Raw genomic sequence first — 26142 nt, forward strand, 5'->3', positions numbered from 1 at the left:
AGTCTTCACCAACACCATAACACAAAGGCATCAATTCTTCTTTTTTCCTTATTCATTGTCCAGCTTTCACATGCATATGAGGTGATTGAAAATACCATGGCTTGAGTCAGGTGCCCTTAGTCCTCAAAGTGACACCTTCGCTTTTTAAAACTTTACAGAGGTCTTTTGCAGCAGATTTGCCCAATGTCATTTGTTTTCTTGGCTGCTGCTTCCATGGGCATTGATTGTAGATACAAGCAAAATGAAATCTTTGACTTCAACCTTTTCTCCACTTATCATTGTGTTGCTTATTGGTCAATTTGTGAGGATTTTTGTTTTCTTTATGTTGGGGTGTAATCCATACTGAAGGGCGTGGTCTTTGATCTTCATTAATAAGTGCTTCAAATCCTCTTCACTTTCAGTAAGCAAGATTGTGTCATCTGCATAACACAGGTTGTTCATGAGTCTTCCTCCAATCCTGATGCCTGTTCTTCTTCATATAGTCCACCTACTCAGTTTATCTGCTCAGCATACAAACTGAATAAGTATGGTGAAAGATTACAACCCTGACACATACCTTTCCTGATTGTAAGCCAGGAAGTATCCTCTTGTTCTGTTCAAATGGCTGCCTCTTGGCCTATGTATATGTTTTGCATAAGCACAATGAAGTATTCTGGAGTTCCCATTTTTCCCACTGTTATTCATAATTTATGATCCACATAGCCGAATGCTGTTGCATTGTTGATAAAATACAAGCAAACATCTTTCTGGTATTCTCTGCTTTCATCCCAGATCCATCTGACATCAGAAATGATGTCTCTCCTTCCATGTCCTCTTATGAATCCAGCTTGAATTTCTGGAAGTTCCCTATCAATGCACTGCTACAGCCATTTTTGAATTATCTTCAGCAAAATTTTACTCATATGATATTTAATGATATTATTCAATAATTTCTGCATTCCTCTGGATACCTTTCTTTGGAGTAGGCACAAACATGGATCTCTTCCAGTCTCTTGGCCAGGTAGCTGTCTTCCAAATTTCTTGGCATAGGTAAGTGAACACCTCCAGTGCTACATCCTTTTGTTGAAACATCTCAGTTGGCACTCCATTCATTCCTAGAGCTTTGTTTTTTGCCAATGCCTTCAGTGCAGCCTGGACTTCTTCCTTCCATCCTTTCAGTTCTTGATCATATGCTACCTCCTGAAATGGCAGAATATCGATCAATTCTTTTTGGTACAGTGACTCTGTGTATTCCTTCCATCTTCTTTTGATGCTTCCTGCATCATTCAATATTTTGATCATAGAATCCTTCAATATTGCAAACTCGAAGCCTGAATTTTTTCTTCAGTTCCTTTTTTTTTTTTTGGTTTTCGAACTCCAGGTCTTTGCACATGTCTTTATAATACTTTACTCTGTCTTCTCGGGCTGCCCTTTGAAATCTTCTGTTCAGCTCTTTTACTTCATTTCTCTCATTTGCTTTAGCTACTTGAAGTTCAAGAGCAAGTTTCAGAGTCTCTTCTGACACCTGTTTTGTTTTTTTTCTTTCTTTCCTGTCTTTTTAATGACATCTTGCTTTCTTCACACATGATGTCCTTGATGTAATTACACAACTCACCTGGTCTTCGGTCAAATCTACTCTTGCGAGGTTCTCTAAATTCAGGTGGGATATACTTAAGGACATACTTTGGCTCTCATGGACTTGTTCTAATTTTCTTCAGCTTCAACTTGAACTTGCATATGAGCAATTGGTTATCTGTTCTGCAGTCAGCCCTTGGCCTTGTTCTAATTGATGATATTGAGCTTTCCCATCATCTCTTTCCACAGATGTAGCCAACTTGATTCTTGCATATCCCATCTGGTGAAGTCCACATGTATAGACACTGTTTGTGTTGTTGAAAAAGGGTATATGCCATGAATAAGTCTTTAGTCTTGCAAAATTCTATCATGTGATCTCCTGCATTGTTTCTGTTGCTACGGTCATATTTTCCAGCTACCTATCCTTCCTTTTGGTTTCCAACTTTCATATTCCAAATATTAGTAATTATCAATGGATCTTGATTGTATGTTTGATTAGTTTCAGTTTGCAGAAGTTGGTAACAATCCTCAATTTATTTTTCTTTGTATTAGCACCTTGTGTGTAAATTTAAATAGCAATCTTATTAATTGGTCTTGCTTGTAGGCATATGTATATTATCCTATCACTGACAGCACTGTACTTCAGGACAGCTTTTTAAATGTTTTTTTTTGACAATGAATGCAACTCCATTCCTCTTCAATATGTCATTCCAACCTACCAGACCATACGATTGTCTGATTCAAAATGGCCAATACTAGTCTTTTTCAGCTCGCTAATGCCTAGGATATCAATCTTCAAGCATTCGACTTCATTTTTGATGACTTGCAATTTTTCTATATTCATGCTTCATACATTTCATATTCCAATGATTAATGGATGTTTGCAGCTGTTTCTTCTCATTTTGAGTCATGACACCTCAGCAAACAAAGGTCCCAAAATCTTGATTCTATCCATATCATTAAGATCAACTCCACTTTGAGGAGGCAGCTCTTCTCCATTCATATTTTGAATGCCTTCCAACCTGAGGGGCTCATTTTCCAGCACTATATCAGACAATGTTCCACTGCTATTCATAAGGTTTTCACTAGCCAGTTTTTTTTCAGACGTAGATTGCCAAGTCCTCATTTCTAGCCTGTTTTAATCTGGAAGCTCCATCGAATCCTATCCACCATGGGTGACCGTTCTGGTATTTGAAATACTAGTGGCATAGCTTCTAGCACCATGGTACCACATAAGCCACCACAGTATGGCAAACTGACAGAAAAGTGGTGGCAAGAAATGTTGAACCTCAGTATATTGGGATGGGCATTGGGTAGTGAATGCTTTTTCAGAAAAACTGAAAATTATTCAGGTATGTGATGTGTAGCCAGAGTTAGAGCCTTAGGAAAAATCACCTAGGATCTCAGAATGGAAATAAAAGGCAGAGGCAAACGCCATGTAAATGACATCTGCATCATGTCTAGGCCTTGCCTGCGTGCTCACAGGCCTCTCCCTTGGTTATGACATCTCATGTGCTCTCTGGCATGATGTCTGTGCACTGGGAGGAAGAGACACCATTTTTTCCTTTGCACAGAATTTTTTTGTCCTCATTCTTTTATATCCTAGTGCATTGCTTTATCTGCCCAGCGTGGGGACCTTTCTCTTCCTGCCACAACCCTTAGGTAAGCTAATAAAACACCCTGAAACATCAAGTGCTAAATGTAATCCACAGAACAAAAGTCTTTTCAGAAGCTGGTACATTAAGAAGATTAAAAAAAAAAAAAAAAGATTTGGACAAATATCAATTGCATTTCTAGAACACAATATGCTAGAAAATACTTAGATGACTTGGCTGATGTTGAGGTGAAGATTCACAAGCGATTGCACAAGGAAAGGTTTCCAACCATATTTAACAGGCACTTAAGCCGAGCAATCAGTGCAGAAATGTGCACTTTGCTAAATACAGGCTCCCAGCATGGCTATAAAACCTTAACTAGTACTTACTCTTTATATACACCTGTTTATCATTAGGATTAAATTATATTTTAGTAATGCTCATTGAGATGGTCTCTAAAGCTTTTTTTTTATTACCATCTATAAACTTCAATATTTTACTGTTTACTATATTGTTTTACTTAGTAGACAGGTATTAACTCAATTCCTGTAATACTGCCATGTAGTACGTATTTTCCCTGCTAAGTATACTTATGACATTGGTTTAGAGGAAAAAAAACAAAACAAAACACAGAGGCATTTCCTTTGGTAACGATTGCAAATAATATAGTTTTAATTATGTGTATGAACTCATATATATTCTTAAATGAACTTTTACTTCATTTAAGTATTATTTGCAGTGAAGTGGTGAATAAGAAACAATGTAAAATGTGGTTTATGATAGAAATACTTCAGGAGCTGAACTCGAAGTTTTTTTAAAAGAAGTTCTTATTGTCTCTGATAGACAAATATCCCTTTCTCTGGTGATTTTTTCCCTTCCATCTTCTATTTCAGGAGTATGTTTTCAAGAAGTACTATACAAATTTTCTGAAGGATATGCTCAACCACTGTTTTAGATATATAAATCCATTCATTCATTTATTTTTCAACTAATTTTTACCGAACCCCTATTATTTGACAGCCATGCATTGTCTTTGGTTGGCTTAAGACAAGGCAGTTACACTCCTAGCCTGGTTATTTTAACAACTAAAATGAACCAAAATTATCACAAATTAACTCACTCATAGACTCTTTATAATATCCATTTAAAAGTAATTAGTGAATGCTGCTTATTTTTGGTGAGACTATTATGTTGAAAAAATAATCTAAATAGAAGCCACTTGACCTGATTTTGCAGATGGGAAAACATGGAAAATCCAGGTAGGATATTAAAACCTGAGTTATAATAATTATTATTGTTTCGTAACACAGAACATCGTGAGACAGCATGAATCACAATGAGATACCACCTTATACCCACCAGAATGGCTGCAATAAAAAAAGGACATAATAGCATGTATTTGCTATGATGTGGAGAAACTAGATCCCTCATATACTACAGGTGGGAATGTACAATGGTGTCGCCATTTTGGAAAACATTCTGGTACTTCCTCAATAGTTTCCATATGACTCAGCATATGCCCACACAAAAACTTGTACATCAAAGGTCACAGCAGCATTACTTACAATAGACAAAATGTAGAAACATCCCAAATGTTCATCAGATGATAAACAGACAAATAATATGTGGTAAATCTATACAATGGGATAGTTTTCAGAAATAAAAAGAAATTAAGTACTGATACACAGCACCACATAGATGAACTTTGAAAATGTTATGCAAAGTGAAAGAAGCCAGTTACAAATGACCATATACTGCATGATTCCAGCTACATGGAATGCCCAGAAAAAGCAAATCTGTAAGTGACAGAGGAAATCCTGGTGGCACAGTAGTTAAGAGCTATAGCTGTTAACCGAAAGGTCAACAAATCGATTCCACCAGACTCTCCTTGGAAACTCTATGAGGGCAGGTCTACTCTGTCCTATAGGCCTATAGGATTGCTGTGAGTTGGAATCAACTCAATGACAATGTTTTTTTTGTTTTTAATATAGTGACAGAAAGATTAATGGCTGCCTTTTTTTTTTTTTTTAACAGGGCTGTGGAGAGGTGCTGAGAGTTGGAAGTGGTGATTACAAGGTGTGGGAATTCTGGAAATTCTTTTGGGAGATAATTACAATGTTTAAAAACTGATAATGGTGATGAATGCACAACTCTAAAAAAAGCCATTTAATTGTACACTTAATATGGGTGAATTGTATTCTTTGTAAATTATACCTCAATGAAGCTATTAAAAACCTTTTTTTTTAAGTTCTAGATCATCTTGAGAAAAGAGAGAAGGCACAGTGCCATGATATAGAACTATTTTACCATGTTCACACTTTTTAGTTTTTATGGTTCTCTCATGAATATATGGAAATTTTTCCTAAATGTATATCTAATCTCTACATACAATTATAAAATGGGAGTAATTGGTAATCCAGCTTACTTGCTGAAATAATGATTTTATTGTCATGACCATAGATCCATTTTCTTCTAATTTCATTTGAACATGGTTCTATTCACCTTTTTGAATTCTGAGATAATTACGGGTAGACCCTGACTTACTATGCACTCAAGTTAAGAAAAATCACACTTCCAACAGTTTTTTTTTTTTTAATTTTTCTGTATATCTTATTGTTAATAATATGTATGTATGTATAAAATACATCTGTACCTTTATATGTAATGTTTCCAACCCTCAAACACAAATAAAGATTGGATTTAAAAAAAAAAAAAAGGCACTGATAATAAAAGACAATAATAATGAAGACTTAAAAAAAATGAGGTATTCAACTTGTGTCAGAATCGATTTAGGACCAAGTCATCTGCACAAGGCTTGTCATAAGTAGGGACCTACCTGTATTGATATTTATGTTTTTCGTGAATGTAGATATTTACTAAAATATAATATTCTGGATGAAAATGAAACAGTAGTCTTCCTTGGCTTTATATCATAAACTTTTCCTTCAGAATGCTCACAACTGTCTGCTGAAATTCCAAGAGCTATTCTTTTATTGAAGTCTACAGTGGCACACAGGTTAAGAGCTTGGCTGCTAACCAAAAGGTCAGCAGTTCAAAGCCACCAGCTGCTCCTTGGAAACCCTATGGGGCAGTTCTACTCTGTTCTATAGGGTTGCTATTAGTCTGAATCTACTTGACGGCAACACTTTTTTTTTTTTTAAATACTTTTTATAAGTGTTAATTGAAGCTTGTGTAGTGGTGTCTTATTGATAAATTCACCAAGTGCAATTAAAGATTTTCACTTTTTCATTTAAACTACTGCATATAAAGTACCCTTCTTCTAACTCCTTGATTCCTTGGGTAAGGCATAGTGACATGGCAAAGCAAGTACCACTTTCAGGAAGTAAGCGGAACACCCTTGACCTAGGGATGTGACTAAGTATTCTGTGGCATCAATTTTCTGCCACTATACAGGGATTAAGGAGCTCTGGTGGCGAAGTAGTTAAGAGTTCAGGCTGCTAACCAAAAGGTCGGTAGTTCGAATCCATCGACTGCTCCTTGGAAACCCTATGGGGCAGTTCTACTCTGTTCTATAGGGTCACTATGAGTTGGAGTCGACTAGATGGCACACAACAACAACATACAGGGATTAAAGTAATGGGAATGACATAAGACTTTTAGATGGAATCAGACAAAGATTAGTTGTATTTTCTACACTTTGTGCACTATGCTAGACATCGGCATCAAAAATTATAACAGTAAGAGCTCTGTTCTCAAGGAAATCTCAGTGTCAGTTTCATAAGCAAGTGGCTTCTTTTATTATGATACATACAGTAAAGTGGTTTACCATTTTCTGAAGCAGCAACTGTGATGTTGTACCATGGAGTTTCTTCTCTGTCAAGAATCTTTGTAGTCTTAATGATACCAGTATTGGCACCAATGTTGAAAAATCTGTCGTCTTCAGCACTGTAGTCAATGAAGTATCTAGAGAAAAAAAAGATATAAAGTTTCTTTGTACTTGATGCTATAGTGAAGAAAACAAAACTGAACCAAGGGAGATATTTAATTAAATATATAAATATAAATGTGTATTTTTTTATAAAATATAAACGTACATTTTTAATTTCTATATTTGTGCCAGTAAGAACTACATGGAACCAATATAGAACTCACTTCCACTATTTATCTGTCAGTCTTAATTAATGATTAGCTCCATTATTAATTAAAAATACAAAAAAAATCAAACAAAACTCTTTACCACATTCCATGAATAAAACGAGGCAGTAGAAATATAGTGATTAATAAAGTAATAGAAAAAAAAAATCTGCTGCTCACTGCCATTCAGAAGATTATTGTATACTGAGCAAAAAAAAAAAAAAATTAAACCTATCATAAAATGTCATATTGCTACATGTATGAATAAGTTTTGGATCACACAGGACAGGTCAGAGATGAATTCACCTTGGATATTTGTTATAGATGTGATTTAAAGATAAATATAAGAAGGAAAACAAAACTTCAACTAATTACCATTGCATATCTATCACCTAGCACACTTGTTTAGTCAAAGGATAAGAAAATAAATAAACATAAGGTAGTTTGCATATTACCCACAATCTTCTCTCTGCAATTTATGAAACTTTTTCGGGCTGTCTCACATTACGTTTGGATTGCGAGTTCCTTTGGCAATAGAATGAGATGAAAGCCATTGATTTCCATTTCTTGCCTAGGTTCATGAGACTTAGTATTTTTCCCCTCTGCTATTGACACAAGATGAACATGCCTGGGCTAGTCCACCGGCCCCAGAAAAAGAATGAGAGATAAATGAAGCAGAGTTGTCCTAATTAAGGTGCTTAAGCCTAGGCCAGAGCTAACTAGTCAATGCATCACTGAGTACATCTACAATAAGCAGAGCTGCCAAAAGACAGCCTAGTTCAGCTGACCCTCAGCAGACTCACAGACACATACACTATGATTATAAATGACTTTTTTGGAGCTCTAAGTTTTGGGGTTCTGTGTTATTCATCAAGTTCACCAAATTCTGTCTTAGTTATCTAGTGCTGCTATAATGGAAATATCACAAGTGGATGACTTTCACAAACAGAAATTTATTCTCTCACAGTTTAGGAGGCTAGAAGTCTGAATTCAGGGCACCAGCTCTTGGGGAAGGCTTTCTCTCTCTTTCAGCTCACAGTTTAGGAGGAAGATCCTTGTCTCCTTTCAGCATCTGTAGGCCTGGAATCTCTTGGAGATCTCCATGTGTCTTGGCATCAACCTTCCCCTGGGTCTACAAGGTTCTCAGGTCAGGGACCCTGAGTTCAAAGGACATGTCTGCTCCTGGCTCTTCTTTTTTGGTGATACTGAGGTCCCTCTCTCTGTGTTCACTTCTCTCTCTTTTTATCTCTTGTAAGATAAAAGGTGATATGGGCCACACACCAGGGAAACCACCTAGAAGAACCATGAAAAAAGAAGAGCTGGGAGTGGAGTGTGTCCTTTGGGATATAGGTCCCTGTGCTGAGATCCTCCTAGACCCAGGGGAAGATTGATGCAAAGACACATGGAGATCTCCAAGGAATGTCAGGCCCACAGATGTTGAATGGAGAGAAGGACCTTCCTTCAGAGCTGACAGAGACAGAAAGCCTTCCCCTAAAGCCACTACCCTGAATTCAGACTTCTAGCCTCCTAAATTGTGAGAGAATATATATCTATTTGTTAAAGCCATCCATTTATAGTATTAAAAAAAAAAAAACTTTTTTTTTTTCTCTTATACCAGCACTAGAAAACTAAGACATGAACTGCCAGAAAATGAATAATTGTATCTTAGAGGAAGTATAGCCAGAATTCTCCTTAGAAGCAAGGATGGCAAGACTTCATTTCACATACTTTGGACATGTTATCAAGAAGACTAGTCCCTGGAGAAGACCATCATTCTTGGTAAAGTGCAGGGTCAGTGGGAAAAAGGAAGACTCTCAACAAGATGGATTGACACAGTAGCTGCAACAATGGGCTCAAGCATAGCAACAATTGTGAGGATGGCACAGGACCAGACAGTGTTCTGTTGTCCGTAGTCTCTTTAACTAGGAACCAGCTTGATGGCACTATAACAACAATATTATTCAATAGCTAATGAACATAAATATGAATAAATAATATAATTAGTAGTCATTACATTTTGTATAATTGTTCTAAACTGTTGAAGAAGTGTATTCACTTCTCTCCATAATACTTCTTCCCTCTTCCTTAATCTCAACTTAAATAACATATCATCTAGGCCTGAAACATTAAAATGAACTGATTTTGTGACAAGCGCTGGAGGAAGAATATTTAATAATGACAGAATCAAAGTGCAAAGATCCAAAGCAAAGAAAAGGCTCAACTTGGTCAATAAACAAATGTGGGTCAATGTGGCTATACGGAGTGACTGGGGTGGATAGCTAGGAGGTAGGTTATGCAAACCCTGTCTAAGGAAAAATAGGGAGAAATCAAGAACTTTGACATATTACAATTTAAATGTCACTTAAATAAACATATGGCATACACTGCCAAGAATTAGACATAGGTGTGATACTTGAGTACTTTCTGAACAGAAAATATAAATTTGAGATAAACTAGCATAATTTAAAGTAATGGGAACATTATAATCACAAAAGGGATGAATAGCAAGATGGACAGAAGTCAAAAATTGAGCTCTAAAGTTCACCAATATTTTGAATTCTAAAGTGGACCAGCATATGTGGAAGAAAGGTGCATTCCAGAATCAAAAGAAGTGAAGCATCCCTAGGAAGGAGGAAAACCGAGAGAGTGAGAGGCTTGGAAAACAAGAGATGAGGCTATCTCAAGGAAGGAGTTGATTCCTGCAGGAAAATCTGCTAGGAGGGTGAGTGAGGTAAACCAGTTGCTATTGAATTGATTCTGACTCATGGCAGAATAGACTTAAGAATATATTGAATGTAAACGTTGGACACTATTGAATAAATTTTCTTGAAAATGAAGATAACAGAAATAGTGCTTTAGGTCATCAGAACAGTGGATTCAAGAATTTTTTTTCTAATGGTATGAGAGGTATTGATCAATGTCTTTGCTGAAGAAAATGATAGCTTAAAAGAGAAAGGATATCTAAAAAAGTAAAGCCCATGCAAAGGTGAGGATTGGGCTCCAGAACACAAATGTAGGGATTTTTCATTGACAGTAATGGGGGCACTCCTTCCTTTATAACCATTAAACACATTGCCATTGATTCAATTCCAACTCATAGCAACCCTATAGGACAGAGTAGAACTGCCCTATAGGGTTTCCAAAGAGCAGTTGGTAGATTCAAACTGCTGACCTTTTGGTTAGCAGTCAAGCTCTTAACCACTGGGCCACCAGGTTTCTATTGGAGCATGAAAAAAAAAAAAAAAAAAACCTCAGAAGTTGAATAAAGGCATATACAGGACAAGTTATTGTGATGCAGATATTACTAAATTCATCACACTTTCTAGAACAGAGTATAAGTGTAATTGCACTACAACTCCATGCCTCTGACAAGACACAATGTGTTAACAGTCTATGTGAGAAATATTGCCAAACTGTGAAATCTTAAAATATCCTGTGGTACAACTGCACACACAAACATGGCTGCTAAAGATGTTAATAGTACTATTTAGACTGAGAGCACAGAGTATCCCAAGAACTCAAGGAGCTCATTTAGAGAAAACAACATCTGCAAGGGGCTCAAATATTACAATGATTGTGAGGGTGGTGCAGGGCAGGGCAGTGTTTCCTTCTATTGTTCATAAGGTTGCTATGAGTCGGAAGCAACTTGAGGGCACCTAACACCACCACCACTTAAGAATGACGCAAGTTAAAACATGGTGATCAAAACAAGGAATTGACTGCTGTGCACTGAACAACATCCGTATGAAAAAGGAATTTAAAGAACAAAATTTATTTGTAACTACCACCACCCACTACTGTCAAGTCTATTCCAACTCATAGCGACCCTACAGGACAGAGTAGAACTGCCTCACAGGGTTTCAAAGGAGCACCTGGTGGATTCAAACTGCCAAAATTTGGTTAGCAGCTGTGGCTCTTAACCACTATGCCACCAGGGTTTCCATTAGGTGTAAAACAAAGCTTATTCAGAGAAGAGAAATGAAATCGAGACACTACAGGGCATTAGGAAAGAGATATGCCTTTGGGCTTTCCCAAAGCATGATGCCATTCTACCTTGAAACTCTTTTACTTTGTTTGATGTGAGTCTAAACCATAAAATAACCTACCGATAATGTCTCTTTTCCAAGAAGTCTGATGCTAAGGATTTGAACTGCTTTGGAGATGTGAGAAACCTTGTCATAGGAAAAAGATAGCATTCTTTATAATATAAACAGTTGGCAATCTGGTTGTTATATCATCTAAAGTTAATTGTTATTAACTTGTTTTCAAGAAACTGATCAATTTTGGTTACATCCTAAGCAAGTCTGTTTCTGTATCTGAAAGTTGTTGTTGTTAGGTGCCGTCAAGTTGGTTCCGACTCATAGCGACCCTATGCACAACAGAACGAAACACTGCCCGGTCCTGCGCCATCCTTACAATCGTTTTTATGCTTGAGCTCATCGTTGCAGCCACTGTGTCAATCCACCTCGTTGAGGGTCGTCCTCTTTTCCACTGACCGTGGACCCTGCCAAGCATGATGTCCTTCTCCAGGGGCTGATCCCTCCTGACAACATGTCCAAAGTATGTAAGACGCAGTCTCACCATCCTTGCCTCTAAGGAGCATTCTGGCCGCACTTCTTCCAAGACAGATTTGTTCGTTCTTTTGGCAGTCCATGGTACATCCAATATTCTTCGCCAACACCACAATTCAAAGGCGTCAACTCTTCTTCAGTCTTCCTTATTCATTGTCCAGCTTTCACATGCATATGATGTGATTGAAAATTCCATGGCTTGGTCAGGCGCACCTTAGTCTTCACGGTGGCATCTTTGCTCTTCAACACTTTGAAGAGGTCCTTTGCAGCAGATTTGCCCAAAGCAATGCATCTTTTGATTTCTTGACTGCTGCTTCCATGGCTGTTGATTGTGGATCCAAGTAAAATGAAATCCTTGACAACTTCAAACTTTTCTGTTTATCATGATGTTGCTCATTGGTCTAGTTGTCAGGATTTTTGTTTTCTTTATGTTGAGGTGCAATCCATACTGAAGGCTGTGGTCTTTGATCTTCATTAGTAAGTGCTTCAAGTCCTCTTCACTTTCAGCAAGCAGGGTTGTGTCATCTGCATAATGCAGGTTGTTAATGAGCCTTCTTCCAATCCTGATGCCCCATTCTTCTTCATATAGTCCAGCTTCTCAGATTATTTGCTCAGCATACAGATTGAATAGGTATGGTGAAAGAATACAACCCTGACGCACACCTTTCCTGACTTTAAACCAATCAGTATCCCCTTGTTCTGTCCGAACAACTGCCTCTTGATCTATGTAAAGGTTCCTCATGAGCACAATTAAGTGTTCTGGAATTCCCATTCTTCGCAGTGTTATCCGTAGTTTGTTATGATCCACACAGGCAAATGCCTTTGCATAGTCAATAAAACACAGGTAAACATCCTTTGGTATTTTCTGCTTTCAACCAGGAACCATCTGACATCAGCAATGATATCCCTGGTGCCATGTCCTCTTCTGAAACCACCCTGAATTTCTGTCAGTTTTCTGTCGATATATAGCTGCAGCCATTTTTGAATGATCTTCAGCAAAATTTTGCTAGCGTGTGATATTAATGATATTGTTCTATAATTTCCACATTTGGTTTGATCACCTTTCTTGGGAATAGGCACAAATATGGATCTCTTCCAATCATTTGGCCAGGAAGCTGTCTTCCATATTTCTTGGCACAGACAAGTGAGCACCTCCAGTGCTGCATCTGTTTGTTGAAACATCTCAGTTGATATTCCATCAATTCCTGAAGCCTTGTTTTTCGCCAATGCCTTCATAGCAGCTTGGACTTCTTCCTTCAGTACCATCGGTTTCTGATCCTATGCCACCTCTTGTAATGGTTGCATATCGACTAATTCTTTTTGGTATAATGACTCTGTGTATTCCTTCCATCTTCTTTTGATACCTCCTGGGTCGTTTAATATTTTCCCCATGGAATCCTTCACTATTGCAACTCGAGGCTTGATTTTTTTCTTCAGTTCTTTCAGCTTGAGAAACGCCGAATGTGTTCTTTTCTTTTGGTTTTCCATCTCCAGCTCTTTGCACACGTCTTTGTAATACTTTGTCTTCTCAGGGGGCCCTTTGAAATCTTCAGTTCTTTTACTTCATCAATTCTTCTTTTTGCTTTAGCTGCTCGATGCTCAAGAGCAAGTTTCAGAGTCTCCTCTGACATCCATCTTGGTCTTTTCTTTCTTTCCTGTCTTTTCAGTGACCTCTTGCTTTCTTCATGGATGATGTCCTTGATGTCATTCCACAACTCATCTGGTCTTCAGTCACTAGTGTTCATCGTGTCAAATTTGTTCTTGAGATGGTCTCTAAATTCAGGTGGGATATACTCAAGGTCATATTTTGGCTCTCATTGACTTGTTCTGATTTTCTTCAGTTTCAGCTTGAACTTGCATATGAGCAATTGATGGTCTGTTCCATAGTCGGCCCCTGGCCTTGTTCTGACTGATGATATTGAGCTTTTCCATTGTCTCTTTCCGCAGATGTTGTGAATTTGATTTCTGTGTGCTCCATCTGGCGAGGTCCAAGTGTATAGTTGCCGTTTATGTTGGTGAAAGAAGAAAGTTAGAGGACCTGAAACTGAAATATATTATTTGACCTCAAAGTTCAGGAAAGCTCTGATTATGTCACTATCAGTACACCCCTATGAAACATGGCAGCATAGGCCTCACTTTAGAAAACTGATCACATCAAACTGTCAGCTGGAAGGAAAATGGAGGTTTCTTCTGTTTGCAAACCAAATAAAGATTCTGAAAATACACAGCATCATTATAAATAATATTTCTTCTGTTTATAAACTAAATGAAGAATCTGAAAATATGCAGTATCATTATCACAGCATCGTCTGCCCTTCAGATGTTTCACACTGGGCTTCCTTATGTAATTGCTAGCATCAGTAGTTCAATGCTTTTAGAATAAATGCTTTTTATTTGAATTTATAAAAATGAATAAAGAAATCGATAATAGGAAAATGGTAGATGTAATTGTCTAGGTGTGCATTCTCAGATTTATGTTATTTTCCTTTTAGTTGTCATGTGACCTCACTCTCTTGGGAAATCTATGCTGGTAGGACTAGATATTGTGGGATGCTTGGATCCAAGGAGTCTTATTCGTGGAATTGCAATTGAATTTTGGCTCAAGTAGAAATAAATAGCTCTGTTTAAGTACCTTTGGATTTCTGCCCAGGGATTGAAATAAAAACTCAGAAAAAGGGAAAATAGAAATTTAAAAAGAAACTATAACAGTTTGGGGAGATTAAATGTAGAATCATCCAATGCTTATTGGTTAAAATTAAGAAGTGACAGGGGTCCATAAAGCCATTTATCAAACAAATGAAACAAAAAGATACAATATTGTCTGTGGGTTTTTTCAAATGTTTTAATAATAAAAATCCATTTGTTTCTTTTCACAAACCTTCAAAAATAAACAAAACATTAATATTTTATGAATTTAGTTATTAATACATGTTTTTGCAACTAATATTCATTTGACATATTTGGTAATACATTTTACATACCTCAAATATAAAATTAAGTAACCATTCATCTAGTTGACAGAGATCCTAATGGGGATTAACAATAAAACATGAGGAAATGGAATTTTAGTAATTAAAAAAAAAATATTTCAGTCCATAGCTATCAGAAATGGACCAGCATAAATTGAGGATAAAAACTCATTGTCGTCAAGTCAATTTGAACTCATAATGACCCTATGCGACAGAGAAGAACTGCCCCATATGGTTTGCAAGGAGCACCTGGTGGATTCGAACAGCTGACCTTTTGGTTAACAACTGTAGCTCTTAACCACTACACCACCAGGTTTTCCAAATTGAGGATAGAAGATATGTAACTGGATATGACATTTAAAGATATTTTTCAAGTTTTACTTTCCCATTTATTATACACCTGGGAGTACTGGGATAATTTCATGTGTGACCAAAACCAAAATAAACCAAACCCAGTGCCGTCGAGTCGATTCCGACTCATAGTGACCCTATAGGACAGAGTAGAACTGCCCCATAGAGTTTCCAAGGAGTACCTGGTGGATTCGAACTGCCAACCCTTTGGTTAACAGCTGTAGCACTTAACCACTATGCCACCAGGGTTTCCATCATGTGTGACAGAGAAGAAATACATATAGAAAAGGTAATAAAAGCAGCTAGCAATTTTTGATCACTTAAGGTGCGTTAGGTAGGGCTTCAAGTGCTTTTTAAGTATTATTTCATTAAGTACTCAAAACAATTGCATGAGATATGTAATATTAATAGCCCTTTTTTACAGATGAGGAACCTGAGGGACAGAGTGATGGAGAAATTTCTACAATATTAAGATGCTAGTTAGTGTAAGTTAGTTAATATAATCTAGGTATATTGAGCACTATTTATAAGATCCTTTTAAATAAATGGAGAAAATATATGGGGCTTTATCCTTTCATTAAAAAAAAAATACATTGAAGGAGTGCAAAAAGGAACAAGATATATATAAAAGAAAAAAAAGAGAGAGAGAAAATAGCATGTCCAGAGTCATTAAATAGACACATAATTTTATTTGGGAAACAAGTAGCAAAAAAAGAAAAAGTATTTGCAAATTCATATACCCAGAAAGTAAAATCAGGGGTCAGAGTGTAAAATTGTATTGCAGGAATGACACAGAAGACTTCAGAGAGGACGTGGTATTTGATCAGTCATGAAGGATATGTAACAGTTAACTAGACAGATGTGCATGACAGACTATCTAGAAAATATAAAAATTAGTAATACCACATTATGTTAGACAGATAGATATACAGATGGATAGATACACAGATGGATGGATAGATGGATGGACGGATGGACAGACGGATGGACGGGTGGGCGGGCGGACAGACAGACGGGCGGATGGATGGGTGGGCGGGTGGGTGGGTGGGTGGATGGGTGGGTGGGTGGAGGAAAGGAAGGATAGATAGATGATAGAGAGATTAGAGAGAGAGATAGAGAGAGAGATGACAGAGAGATAGATGATAGAGAGAGAGAGATAGATGATAGACAGACAGATAGGTAGATAGATAGGTGATAGGGTCACTATGAATAGGACTCAACAGCACTGGGTAGATAGATGATAGATAGATGATAAATAGGTAGGTAGGTAGACAGACAGACATCTTAGATCTGGTTCGGGTAATCTCTCAGAAGTGGTGTGGCACTTCGAAGACCACTGTTTTTCTGGTATTGGTTACCAGAATGGAAAGACAGGAAGAAAGAAAAAAAAAGGCTTCCTGTTTCAGACAGGCAGCAAAAAGGAGTCCCCTCTCTTACCCATGCATCAATGTCCCAGTAAATATTACCACCTCTATACACTGTTTTGGAGCCCTAGTGGTGCAGTGGTTAAGAGCTTGGTTGCTAACCAAAAGGTCAGCAGTTCGAATCCACCAGCTGCTCCTTGGAATCCCTATGGGGCAGTTCTACTCTGTCCTGTACAGTTGCTATGAGTTGGGATCGACTTGATGGCAATGGGTTTGGTTTTTTGTATTATGTACTGTGTTACATTTGAATAATATGATCTTACTTAAAATATTCTTGGGTGAGGAATGAGAGTTGATTAAATCATAGCATTTAACTAAATGAACGAGAGAATATAATTATCAGGTGGGGTTGCCTTTTTGCAGGCAGGATGGCTACAGGTGCTTGATGGGGAAAGTTCAGGGCACAGTACATTTTTGAAGGCAGGATGCATAGACAGAAAAAAATGGCAGCAGTGTTTGGATTATCAGAGAACAGTATACATGCACTGAATTCTTGAAATACATGGAGAGGCAGGAAGAAATGAGTAAGAGGATTTATGAACAACAAATCTCTCAATTTTCAGATAACTGGGAGGAAGTAATCTCTTTCAAGTAACTGAAAATACCCTACATTCATTTCCTGTGCATGCAGTAAGTTATAGACGTCTGATCTTGATTAATTCAGAATGTAAAAATGAACTATGGGGTAATTTGTTTTCAAAAGGGTCCAGCATATGTGTGAAGACTGTATTGAGTAATAGTAAGAGAATTAAGAGTGGTTTTCATTTTGAAACTAAATATAATCTGATGTTAATAACACCTCTATAATTTATTAGCTTTATAACCTCAATAGTTTGATATCTCTCTGTTTTATTTCCATGCAAAATTGAGGTAATACCTCCATCTTATTTTTATTATGATAATGAAATAAGGCAATATATGAAAGTGTTGGATGCTTGAGTGTCACATGATAGACCAAACAGATGATAAAAATTACTTGTTTTAATGTTTCTTAAGAAGGTTTCTCTCTAGGAAACCTTGAGTCTGTTTTATGAGAAAGTTCCCAAATAATAAGTGCTGGTTGCTTCTTTCTCTTAAAAAAAAACAAACACCAAAACTAAAAACATCCCATTGCTGTTGAGTTGATTCTGACTCATAGCAACACTATAGGACAGAGTAGAACTGCCCTGTGGGGTTTCCAAGAAGCAGCTGGTGGATTCAAACTGCTGACATTCTGGTTAGCAGCTGAGCTCTTAACCATTGCACTGTAAACACAAAAAACAAACCAAACTTGTAGTCAAGTCGATTCCGACTCATAACAACCCTATAGGACAGAGTAGAAATGCCCCATAGGGTTCCCAAGGAGCCGCTGGTGGATTCAAACTGCTGACCTTTTTGGTTAGCAGCCAAGCTCTTCACCTGCTTCACCACCAGGCCTTCATACTATAAACACCCACCTAGTTCATTATCGAATGAACCAAAGTCTCCATACAAATAACAGGTACTGCAGACTTTTTCTGAAAGATCTCTCCAAAAAAATAGACAATTTTTAATTTCATGCTCAATGCATGTGAGTCAATTTTCATTAGGATAATATATGAGAATAATACTGTTTTCCTTCCACCCCTAATGGCATAGGTGTGTGATTAAGCCTCGTAAGTGAATAAGTGAACTAATCGATCAAAAAATATAATTAAGAGACCTGTTAATATTTGCCATGAAATTAATTAAGGCATTCCATAACAGCCTTTTACCTTTCTTGTAAATATTTTGGTAGACATAATCAGGTCAATAAATTGATTTTTTTTCCCATTTAAATCAGTATATTTTGATATCCAGATAATTTTTATAGATACCTAATTTTATCTTTTTTAAGGAGTCTGTATCATTTTTATATATTCCTAATATTATCTCTTTTATTATTTTTTTTAATATTATCTTGAGGAGCCCTGGTGGCACACTGGTTAAAGTGTTTGGCTGCTAACCAAAAGGTGAGCAGTTCAAACCCACCAGCCACTCCACAGGGGAAAAAAAAAAAAATGTGGCAGTCTGCTTCCATAAAGATTTACAGCCTTGGAAACCTTGTTGGGCAGTTCTACTCTGTCCTATTGGGGTGCTATGAGTGAGAATCAACTTGAAGGCAGTAGCTACTTTTTTTTTCCCTTAAATATTATCTTTGTAATTGGTTACAGAAATTCAAGAAATAACCTTTCTCTATTTCTTTTTCCTTAGAGTGTGCACTTGGCTTATTTTTGTTTTTCATGAACTGCTACCTAAATATTGAAAGAAATGTATGAATAAATTTACACTTCTCACAGTATTTCATGGAAACCCTGGTGGAGTAGTGGTTAGGAGTGACAGCTGCTAAACAAAAGGTTGGCAGTTCGAATCTACCAGGTGCTCCTTGGAAATCCTATGGGGCAGTTCTACTTTGACCTATAGGGTCACTATGAGTCAGAATCGAGTCAACTGCAATGGGTTTGGCTTTGATTTTGGTTTATAGTATTTCATAGCACTGAAAGTTCTAGAAATAATTTAAAGATGTAATACAATTACTAATTTTTAAAGCCTGTCTTTTTAACTGCAGGTTGACGCTAAGAAAAAAAAGGACCATTTTATAGAATATGTAGTTAATGTTTTAGACCAATCTCCAAGAACATGTGACCTAAAGGGTTAGCGTCTAGGGAAGGAAATGTCAAGGGAGATATAAGGGCTACTCTAATATGATGATTATGGTACAGCATTATATTCCCATCACCACTGTGTGGTTGTTGTTAGGTGCCCTCGAGTCGATTCTGACTCACAGCAACTGTGTGTACGACACATCAAAACACTGCCCAGTCCAGTGCCATACCCATAATCGTTGCCATGGTTGAGTCCATTGCTGCAGCCATTGTGTCAATCCATGTCTTTGAGGGTCTTCCTCTTTTTCGCTGACCCTCTACTTTACCAAACATGATGTCCTTCTCCAGGGAGTAGTCCCTCCTGACAACATGTCCAAAGCATGTGAGATGAAGTCTCACCATCCTCCCTTCTAAGGAGCATTTTGGCTGTACTTCCTCCAAGACAGATTTGTTCATTCTTCTGGGAGTCCATAGTATATTCAATATTCTCTGCCCATACCATAATTCAAAGGCGTCAATTCTTTTTCAGCCTTCTTTATTCATTGCCCAGCATTCAAATGTATATAAGCATATACTCATTATATCCTTGTGAAATAAACATCAGGATAACATCTCTACCAAATGCAACTTAGGAAGTTGTATAATCAGTGATCAATAATATGTCCCTCTACAAACTATTGGTAGCTTCCTAGATATAGCGCAGAGGAAACACAATTAAGCTTGAAGTAGCTCATATTTCCCAGTAGCCCTGAAAAGCCCTCAAATTGTCCCAGCACCCTATGGAAATACCTACTAGCTTCACACTGGCAGATAAATGGCCCATTCATGGTTCACCCGGTGCGGAAACTCTTGTTTCAGAATTGTCATTTTCATTTATAAATCTGGGTTCCTATTATTTATTCCTACAACCACTCTGTTCTGTCATTCAGAATATGAAATATATGCTTCTAGAGATTAAGTTTAAAAGCAATGAAAAAAAGTGAAAGTGCATTATATTGACATTATATGAACATGCATTATTCATGTCCATATTTATGGACCACTATTTTTTTTACATAGGCAGACAAGTTATGACCATAGCAAGCAGTCAATATCGGTAATGACTACCTTTATTCAAGTGTTTTATTTAACAGAAAACACTCTAAACAAATTAGCTGGTTCATCAGTTGGCACTCAATTTCCTTCTGATTATGTAGGCATAGAGTCAAGGTAACTATTAATATTAGTCATGTAAAATGCATTGGAAAATTAATTTTTGATTTCAGTAACATTTTCATTCTCAGAGGCACTTATTATTTTCATTATAGTCTGTCCATTTTACCAAAAGAAATTAATTTGAATCTTATGTAGTGGGAATCTCTTTTTACAGTGGTTTACTTTGGAGAAACATCCCTCGGTTTCTTTCAGTTGTCGTGCTTTAAATTCTTGCAGATTCAGCCTGTGAGTGGCAAAAGCAGGTTCCTTTGAGATTTTTGCCCCCAAAAGCATTATTTTTCTAAGTTTTGCTGACTAGGATCGGTAGCTGGGATAAATATTAATCAATACTCACCCAGTGCGATATTATAGCAGCTTGGCCTCTTCTTTAGCTTAACAAAAAGTCACACGCCTGCAGTATATCTGAGCTTCATTAAAAATTTTAAAGTCCCCATAGTTCACTTGGGGGATGTAATTTATTCCTCAAGCCCTGCATCTAGAAAATAATCTTTCTGAAAAAAAAAAAAGGGTCATTTCCCACCTGATACATAGTGTATTGTGCTAAATGCAATGGGCAATGGGCAGTGCATGGCACTTAATTATTTTGGAAAGCTTTGTAACTTCCTGAACCAAAACCTCTCTCCAATGAATCTAAGCTATGTAAAGTAATAAAACCTCTGCACAACAATGATATTGTTCCCCTCTGCTTTCCACGCCTCTAATTTAACTAACTAAGAAATCAGGGAGTACAGTAATTCTGAGTTCTACAAATGCTATGGAGCCATTGGTGCAATTTTCATTTCTTTACAAAATTCACACAAAATACAGAAGGTCATTAGATATGAATTTCCTGTCAGGTGACCAAGACAGTGTCACTAAGCCATGGCTTATGTTTTTGTTCTAGGACTAGATGAGCTACACACACCCTTCCAGAAACCATGCTCTACACCTGGGGTTAGGACCGTGATTTGGGGTGGTTACCACACATGGTGATGTTAGACTGTTGATAAATTTGAGCCAGCAATTGGGAGAATTTTAGAGGTCTTCTAGATCTTTCCCATAGTGCAGAAATGTGATCACATTCTTATCCAATCTCTACGATTAATTTTCTGTGTGATTGGGAACAGTCATTTAGCTTTCCTAGGGATATGTTAATCTATAAAATAGTAGGATTGTTGATGTCATCTTTAAGGATCCCTGGAGGCCTAACAGTAAGTGCTCAGATGTTAACCTAAAGGTGGTTGTTCAAACCCACCTAGCTGCTCTGCAGGGGAATGACCTGGTGATCCGCTTCCATTAAAACCGTAGCCAAGAAAACCTATGGGTAAGTAGTACTTTGTTACATGGGGTTGCTACAAGTAGGAATCAACTGGAAGGCACCCAACAACAACAACACATCATCCTTAGGTTCCCTTCAATTCTTAAGTGTCATATTCTCAAGACATTGAAAACAGTAGATATGAATCAGCCTAGGTGCACTAATATTGGCTATATGGAAAGAGATGCATTTACAAAACATGGGTTATAGACACAGAGTCTTGGCCTTATGCAGAAGCCTGCTATCTCTTTGTCTCTACTCAATCTACATTGAAAGTCTGAAATTTTCTAATCACGAACATGCAAACAGAAAATAAGCTTCTCATCTTAAGGCCTAAATCCCTACTGGATCATCTCTTTTATACCAAGACTCTGACACAGTTTTGATGAGGGTTCCTTAAGGTTTATTGAGAAGGGACCAATTAAGTGTTCAGTCAACTAAATTTTATATTAAACTGATCTATAGAATAAATGGAAACCCTGGTGGCGTAGTGGTTAACTGCTACAGCTGCTAACCAAAGGATTGGCAGTTCGAATCTGCCAGACACTCCTTGGAAACCCTATGGGGCAGTTCTACCCTGTCCTCTAGGGTCGCTATGAGTTGGAATTGACTCGACGGCACTGGGGGGTTATAGAATAAACATTCATTGTATACCAGATAATGCCTATAACATAAAAATGTGTTGAAAACACATTTTCTTTTTTTTTTTAAATAATTTTTATTGTGCTTTAAGTGAAAGGTTACGAATCAAGTCAGTCTCTCACATATAAGTTTCTATACACCTTACTGCACACTCCCATTTACTCTCCCCCTAATGAGTCAGCCTGCTCCCTCCTTCCAGTCTCTCCTTTCGTGACCGTTTTGCCAGTTTCTAACCCTCTCTACCCTCCCATCTCCCCTCCACACAGGAGATGCCAACACAGTCTCAAGTGTCCACCTGATACAAGTAACTCACTCTTCATCAGCATCTCTCTCCAGCCTATTGTCCAGTCCCTTCCGTGTCTGATGAGTTGTCTTTGGGAATGGTTCCTGTCCTGGGCCAACAGAAGGTTTGGGGACCATGACCGCTGGGATTCTTCTAGTCTCAGTCAGACCATTAAGTCTGGTCTTTTTATGAGAATTTGGGGTCTGCATCCCACTGTTCTCCTGGTCCCTCAGGAGTTCTCTGTTGTGCTCCCTGTCAGGGCAGTCACTGGTTGTGGTCAGACACCATCTAGTTCTTCTGGTCTCAGGATGATGTAAGTCTCTAGTTCATGTGGCCCTTCCTGACTCTTGGGCTCATAGTTGTCGTGTGACCTTGGTGTTCTTCATTCTCCTATGATCCAGGTGGGTGGAGACCAATTGATACATCTTAGATGGCCGCTTGTTAGCATTTAAGATCCCAGATGGCACACTTCAAAGTGGGATGCAGAATGTTTTCATAATAGAATTTATTTTGCCAATTGACTTAGAAGTCCTCCTAAGCCATAGTCCCCAAACCCCCACTCTTGCTCCACTGACCTTCAAAGCATTCAGTTTATCCCAGAAACTTCTTTGCTTTTGGTCCAGTCCAGTTGAGCTGACCTTCCGTGTATTGAGTGTCATCCTTCCCTTCACGTAAAGTATTTCTTATCTACTAACTAATCAGTAAATAACCCTCTCCCACTCTCCCTCCCTCTCCCCTCTCCTAACCACAAAAGAATGTGTTCTTCTCAGTTTATACTATTTCTCAAGATCTTATAATAGTGGTCTTATACAATATTTGTCCTTTTGCCTCTGACTAATTTCACTCAGCATAACATCTTCCAGGTTCCTCCATGTTATGAAATGTTTCACAGATTCGTCACTGTTCTTTATCGATGCGTAGTATCCCATTGTGTGAATATACCACAATTTATTTAACCATTCATCCGTTGGTGGACACCTTGGTTGCTTCCAGCTTTTTGCTATTGTAAACAGTGCTGCAATAAACGTGGGTGTGCATATATCTGTTCATGTAAAGGCTCTTATTTCTCTAGGGTATATTCCGAGGAGTAGGATTTCTGGGTTGTATGGTAGTTCTATTTCTAACTTTTTAAGAAAACGCCAGATAAATTTCCAAAGTGGTTGTACCATTTTACATTCCCACCAGCAGTGTATAAGAGTTCCAATCTCTCCGCAGCCTCTCCAACATTTATTATTTTGTGCTTTTTGGATTAATGCCAGCCTTGTTGGAGTGAGATGGAATCTCATCATAGTTTTAATTTGCATTTCTCTAATGGCTAATGATCGAGAGCATTTTCTCATGTATCTGTTAGCTCCCTGAATATCTTCTTTAGTGAAGTGGGTGTTCATATCCTTTGCCCACTTTTTGATTGGGTTGTCTTTTTGTGGTTGAGTTTTAACACAATCATATAGATTTTAGAGATCAGGCACTGGTCGGAGACGTCAGAGCTGAAAATTTATTCCCAATCTGTAGGTGGTCTTTTTACTCTTTTTGTGAACTCTTTAGATGAGCATAGGTGTTTGATTTTTAGGATCTCCCAGTTATCTGGTTTCTCTTTGTCATTTTTAGTGATGTTTTGTATTCTGTTTATGCCTTGTATTAAGGCTTCTAACATTGTCCCTATTTTTTCTTCCATGATCTTTATCATTTTAGTCTTTATGTTTAGGTCTTTGATCCACTTGGAGTTAGTTTTTGTGCATGGTGTGAGGTATGGGTGCTATTTCATTTTTTTTGCAAATGGATATCCAGTTATGCCAGCACCATTTGTTAAAAAGACTATCTTTTCTCCAATTAACTGACACTGGGCCTTTGTCAAATATCAGCTGCTCATATGTGGATAGATTTATATCTGGGTTCTCAATTCTGTTCCATTGGTCTATGTGCCTGATGTTATACCAGTACCAGGCTGTTTTGACTACTGTGGCTGTACAATAGGTTCTAAAATTAGGTAGAGTGAGGCCTCCCACTTTCTTCTTCTTTTTCAGTAATGCTTTATTTATCTGGGGCTTCTTTCCCTTCCATATGAAGTTGGTGATTTGTTTCTCCATCACATTAAAAAATGTCATTGGAATTTGGATCGGAAGTGCATTGTATGTATAGATGGCTTTTGGTAGAATAGACATTTTTACTATGTTAAGTCTTCCTATCCATGAGCAAGGTATGTTTTTCCACTTATGTAGGTCCCTTTTAGTTTCTTGCACTAGTACTTTGTAGTTTTATTTGTGTAGGTCTTTTACATCTTTTGTGAGATTTATTCTGAAGTGTTTTATCTTCTTGGGGGCTACTGTGAATGGTATTGATTTGGTGATTTCCTCTTCAATGTTCTTTTTGTTGATGTAGAGGAATCCAAGTGATTTTTGTATGTTTATCTTATAACCTGAGACTCTGCTGAACTCTTCTATTAGTTTCAGTAGTTTTCTGGAGGATTCCTTAGGGTTTTCTGTGTATAAGATCATGTCATCTGCAAATAGAGATAATTTTACTTCTTCCTTGCCAATCTGAATGCCCTTTATTTATTTGTCTAGCCTAATTTCTCTGGCTAGGACCTCTAGCAAAATGCTGAATAAGAGCGGAAAACACATTTTCTTGTAATTTTCACTTCTTTTTTCAAAAGTTTGAGTCCTGCATTCAGACCTTCTTAATTATCATTTTAGACTCCCTCTCCAACTCTGCTAGATAACCCTGTCATTATTTTAAAATATCTCTTATTTTTGAGTACTATAATACTCAAAATTTCTACGGGACCCATAACTCCCATTTCATCATGAACTATTTGAAAATTTCAAAAATGCCTAAAAGAACCAAATCCACCAACAAGGGTACAGTGAGAATAACTGGGCGCATTTGTTTATTGAGGTTACACAAAACTCAAATCGAGCTGATTGAACATTTTTAATTTTCTGAAATCATTCTTTTGAAGATATCTTATGTTATAAAGTTAACTTTTTAATATGTGAATATTTCCAAATCTGATCAAAATTTTGTTTTATCTCTAATAATACCATATAGATGGACTCTTATTTTCTAAATAGTGCATGAGACGTATTTAAAACAGTTATGCAAGATAGTTAATATTTCCTTCTTATTGTTGTTGAAGTTATTATAAAACAATAACATCTCAAATGATGAAGAAATATTTGGATAAGCTGAGATTACAAATAGAAGTGAAAAAGAAGCAGATGAAAGTATGAATTTATATGAATTCAGTTACTGAAGCTCTACAATGTATGCAATATTTGATTATGAGATTACAATAATTTTTTTTTTCTTGTGCCAAGTCAAGTAGAGTGTATTTTTGACATTACCAAAGTCAGAGACTCTAAAATTAAGAACAGTTTCATTCCTGACAAATGAAACTCAACTTTTTTTTTCACCTGCTTTCTCCATGTTTTACATGGATCCATACAAACAATAGGCCACAGGTTCTGGCATCCTATTAATATTTTTCTGCACATTTAAAACATTCACCTCTTCCCTAATTTGTGATAACTTTTCTACAAACCA

The 26142-nt window shown here is 37.2% G+C and overlaps 1 protein-coding gene across 4 annotated transcripts in view; it reads right to left on the minus strand.

The window, feature by feature from the left end:
* LOC126063261 (cadherin-18) overlaps positions 1–26142 on the minus strand; it is a 1172813-nt gene that overhangs the window by 70388 nt on the left and 1076283 nt on the right. For 3 of the 4 annotated variants that reach the window (XM_049861519.1, XM_049861523.1, XM_049861533.1), the window contains one exon: positions 6937–7073. In XM_049861519.1, the coding sequence (XP_049717476.1) occupies positions 6937–7073 (137 nt within the window). Of the gene's footprint in view, positions 1–6936; positions 7074–26142 lie in introns of those variants that run through there. The other variant, XM_049861542.1, reaches the window with a different exon arrangement.

Source organism: Elephas maximus, chromosome 2 (assembly GCF_024166365.1).
Source record: "Elephas maximus indicus isolate mEleMax1 chromosome 2, mEleMax1 primary haplotype, whole genome shotgun sequence".
Classification (NCBI taxonomy): domain Eukaryota; kingdom Metazoa; phylum Chordata; class Mammalia; order Proboscidea; family Elephantidae; genus Elephas; species Elephas maximus.